Source organism: Nilaparvata lugens, chromosome 10 (assembly GCF_014356525.2).
Source record: "Nilaparvata lugens isolate BPH chromosome 10, ASM1435652v1, whole genome shotgun sequence".
Classification (NCBI taxonomy): Eukaryota; Metazoa; Arthropoda; class Insecta; order Hemiptera; family Delphacidae; genus Nilaparvata; species Nilaparvata lugens.
In genome coordinates, this window is record NC_052513.1 from 26792751 (window position 1) to 26796796 (window position 4046).

General features: G+C 36.5%; 1 protein-coding gene across 1 annotated transcript; it reads right to left on the reverse strand.

Annotated features, from left to right (window-relative positions):
• Positions 1–286: 286 nt before the first annotated feature.
• Positions 287–2135, reverse strand: LOC120353349. The gene is made up of 3 exons (XM_039436667.1): positions 2020–2135; positions 971–1540; positions 287–302 (listed from the first exon to the last, which is right to left on the reverse strand). Exons 1-3 carry the CDS (start codon positions 2133–2135, stop codon positions 287–289), a joined length of 702 nt encoding a protein of 233 aa, XP_039292601.1.
• Between the last annotated feature and the right edge of the window lie 1911 nt (positions 2136–4046).

The window sequence follows — 4046 nt, forward strand, 5'->3', positions numbered from 1 at the left end:
AATTCCAGCTGAGACATTTTTTGCGGATGGGACATATTATAGAGATGCCAAGCATTCTGATAGCATACATCAAAACACCAGGAAAATATTGACCACCACCATTTCTTGCTGCGGACACTGACCCTGTAGCGATTGATATTTTCATCCATCAGATCAGTGCCACCCATAAACTTATTATACTCACTTATTAGATATGGGCGCTTGACTAAAACAGTTTTCTTTTCTCTTTTTGAATATCTGTTCACATTGACAATAGGATTGATTCCATGTATAGTAGATGCAACAGTTACTGGTGCATTATCCTGCCAACGAGCAATGAGTATATTATCATTACTAACACTATATTCATAAAATCCTCTCTCCTTTGACTTGATGTCTTTCATGGAAATTATGCTGCAATCTTTGGGTACACGGTTCATTCGAATTGTACCAGTTCCTTGATAATGATTTTCTCTCAAATGAACCAATAGGTCAACACCAGTAAATAAATTATCGAAGTATAAATGGTAAGGAAGGTCTTTTTTAGGGCCCAACTCATTTAGCATCCTCACCATCGGCGCAGCAGCTTTTCCAAAATCCTTATCATATGAGTCATCATCTGAATGAACAGACTTGCCTTGATAAACTTCAAAGTCCACTAGATAGCCATTAAAAGTATTCAAGCACCACACTTTGTATCCAAACCGTATCGGTTTTCCTCTAATAAATTGTTTGCAGGAATGCCGGCCAAAATATGCTATCATAGATTCATCATAAGCTAGTTGTTGCACAGGAACAAAATTGTCTCTAAAGACTCTACGCAGCTTTTCAATGAAGGGTCTCAGCTTCCATAGTTTGTCAGATGGGTTGATTTTATTGTTATCTGCAAAATGGAGGAGATTCAATATTTGAATAAATCGGTTTTGTCTCATAGAATTGTAAATAAGCTGGTTCCTTGTATCCTCTGCTGACTCCCAATAATATCTCACACCTGGTAAGGAGTTGTATCCCTAGAAAACACTTCAGTTCATCAACGGTGATATTTGGGTCTGCAATATTCTTGAATGCAGCATATTTTTTTATTTCCTCAAACATAATATGAAAAAGTTCTGCATCAAAAAAAAGTTCAAAAATCTCTACAGGAGAAAAATCAGAGTATTTTGAAAAATCACTTTCCGGAAAAGTTTGATTGAAAGGAACAGAGAAAACAGAGTTTTTAGTCCACACCCGAGATGGAAGAGAATTTGGTTCTCTTCTTCTATGTGTTTTCTTTCGTTTACTAGTAGATGATGATGCTGAGTCATCCTTGGCAGGATCAGAGGTCATGCGAGATGAGTCCACATCATATCCATCCCTCTCATCATTTGTGAATACAATCTCAGCATTAGCTGCCAGCTGTCTGCTGCTAAGATTGTCGATAAGCCCGCCTTCATCCTCATTTGCAGAGTCCTCATCTGATAATCCAGCAGCATCTGGTGGCTCAATGAAGATGCTGCTGACTGCGTCTCCTTGATATTCATCTGACTCTAGCTCATCGATGATTTCTGCCAGTGTCAGTGGCCTGGAACATAACCAGAAAAACAAAGATCACTTTTCATGGTATTAGTAACCCATTTATCAAATAAAAAGAAATTCGACAATTTTCTATTTGGAATTCATTCATTGAGGTACTCAGCTATAATAGGAAATGCCTACTTATTACCCATATAAAGGATATATTTTGTAAGAACCATTTCATAAAATGTCCATAATAATATACAACTTGAAACACAAAGCATATATTTTGATTACATAATCCAAAATTTGTGATACAAATAATATTGTAACAGTTGTAAATGATTTTGCTTTGTTATTGAATTGATATGGTAAACGCCCCGTGTTACCATATGGTAACATCCAAATATAAATGCTTATAATATTGATAGAATTGGAGCAATCAAGCCAGGAATTTTTTTCCACTTCCTTTGATCCTTTATTTGCAATAATCAATCACATAAGAACAATAATATTGATTACAATAAAGGATATAAATGAACTTACCTGTGCATGTCAGACATAACCTCAATGAAGATTTTCAAACGTCCATAGATCAACACTGAACAAAGAAAATGGCCGCCTAGTGATTGGAACTCGTTTCTACAATCTCCCCCTTCCATTACGAATGATCACAGTGTTACCACAGCAATTCTACAAAATTAGAAAAATATCCCAATGTGTGCATGTTGCCTGTTACCATATGGTAACACGGGGCGTTTAAGGGTCACTAGCGTCAGGTGATCAATTTTAATAACGGCAAGGAAAGTTGTGTGAGTGCGCCACACCAGATTTTTTAGTAAATTCTTTGGACAACTATGATAGCATGTGATCCATGATAACTTCATGGATAACACGTTAACTTAGTGTGCAACTTCGCTTGCACCCAGCCTGGTAGGCTGACTGAACTTGTACATAGCGTGCCGAACAGCAATATTGAATGCTATCTAAAATGAAGACACGAGAACCTGTAGATAGCTACTGTTATAGCCCCACACACACACTTTCTTATAATACTAGACATTCACACAAGTATCAAACACACACACAAATCTATACAGTTATTCACACACACACACACACATAAATTTGAAACACATGCAAACTTACAGAGCTATACTCACGGACCAATTTCAAACTCATGCAAATATACACAGCTATACACTCAAGACAAATTTAAAACATATTATGTAGACATAAATAGGTATTCAGGGGCGAATTTGAAACACATGCAGACATACACAGCTATACAGATAGACCGTAGGATGTGAGAAATTACAGTACCTGCTTCACTGCTTGGGTGGCATGTGCGTGTATACTGAGATTGAAAATACGTTTTGTTAATTAACTATTTAACGGGCTACAATGGCCTGATAATTGCAGGTAATTCTATTACACCTACAGTGGGGAAAATATAACAGAATAAATGATTTGATGTTGATGTAATCAATGAATCATTCCGGATATCGCTCACTTCCTATATAGCAGTGAATTCTCCATTTTTCATACCGTACCCGGAACAGAGTGTAACAAAATTTTTAATTTTTTTTTAGTAAGGTACAGGTTGTGATTCAGGAAAAATACTTTCTTCCAAATTATTTATTATTGTTGCTATCGAGATCAAGATTATTTAACAGAACATTGCTGTCAAGTATGACTTATCTTTCTTCAGAATCAATCCAATACTATAATTTTCTAGAATAGAGAACCATTGATTCGAAAAACAATCAACAATTCTACAATGCTTCAGCGGAAATGTTTCAGAATACAATTTTAGAAGAATATGAATAGGTAAGTTACACAAATGATTCATAACTGCGATTTACGTCTAACTTAGTAACCTTTTTTAAACTATATTATTGTAAAGAAAGAGGTGTCCTATGAGGTGTTTCTATCTGGAAGCAGAGAAATCGATTCATACAAAAAAAGGAAGAAAAGAGTGTAAACAGGTGATCAGCTGTATTACTTCCTATCAAAAAAGGTGAAAGAAGATAATCGATGATAAAATAGAGGCGGTCTATTTGAAGAGAAGCACGATACTACCTACGAGCACCGTTGGACACGTGACTTATTTTTCCTTCTTCTCTTCTCTTTCATCCACTCATCTCTTCTCTCCTACTCCCTTCACTCATTCTTCCATCTGTACTCACCTGTTCTTATATATCACCACCTTTCTCTTCAAATTTATCTCATCTCCTTCTTCATCATAACCAATACTTTGCTAAATCTTACTCCTCCAAACTTCTTCATTCCATTTCTCCCCTATTTCCTCATTCATCCTTCACCACCCCTCCTTCTACCTTTATTTCCTGTACTTCCTCCTCCCTTCCTCTACATCCTCTTCACCATCCACCTTCCAACATGCCTCTTGATTTATGGCTATTTCTCTATTAGAAGTTCGACGGGCGAAAGAAAAGAAAAAACTTATAAATTATAGGCAAGCCATACCGCCTAGCTTGTAGAATGAAAGGCGGTCGTAGTTCAGTGTAGATTCCACAGAAAGATTGCTTTCACAAGGTTTAGAAGGTTGGAGC

Coding starts and splice junctions, on each gene's coding strand:
- LOC120353349 (XM_039436667.1), bottom strand. CDS start 2,135: ATGGAAGGGGGAGATTGTAGAAACGAGTTCCAATCACTAGGCGGCCAT. Junction 1,541..2,019: donor GTTATGTCTGACATGCACAG/GTAAGTTCATTT, acceptor GTTATGTTCCAG/GCCACTGACACTGGCAGAAA.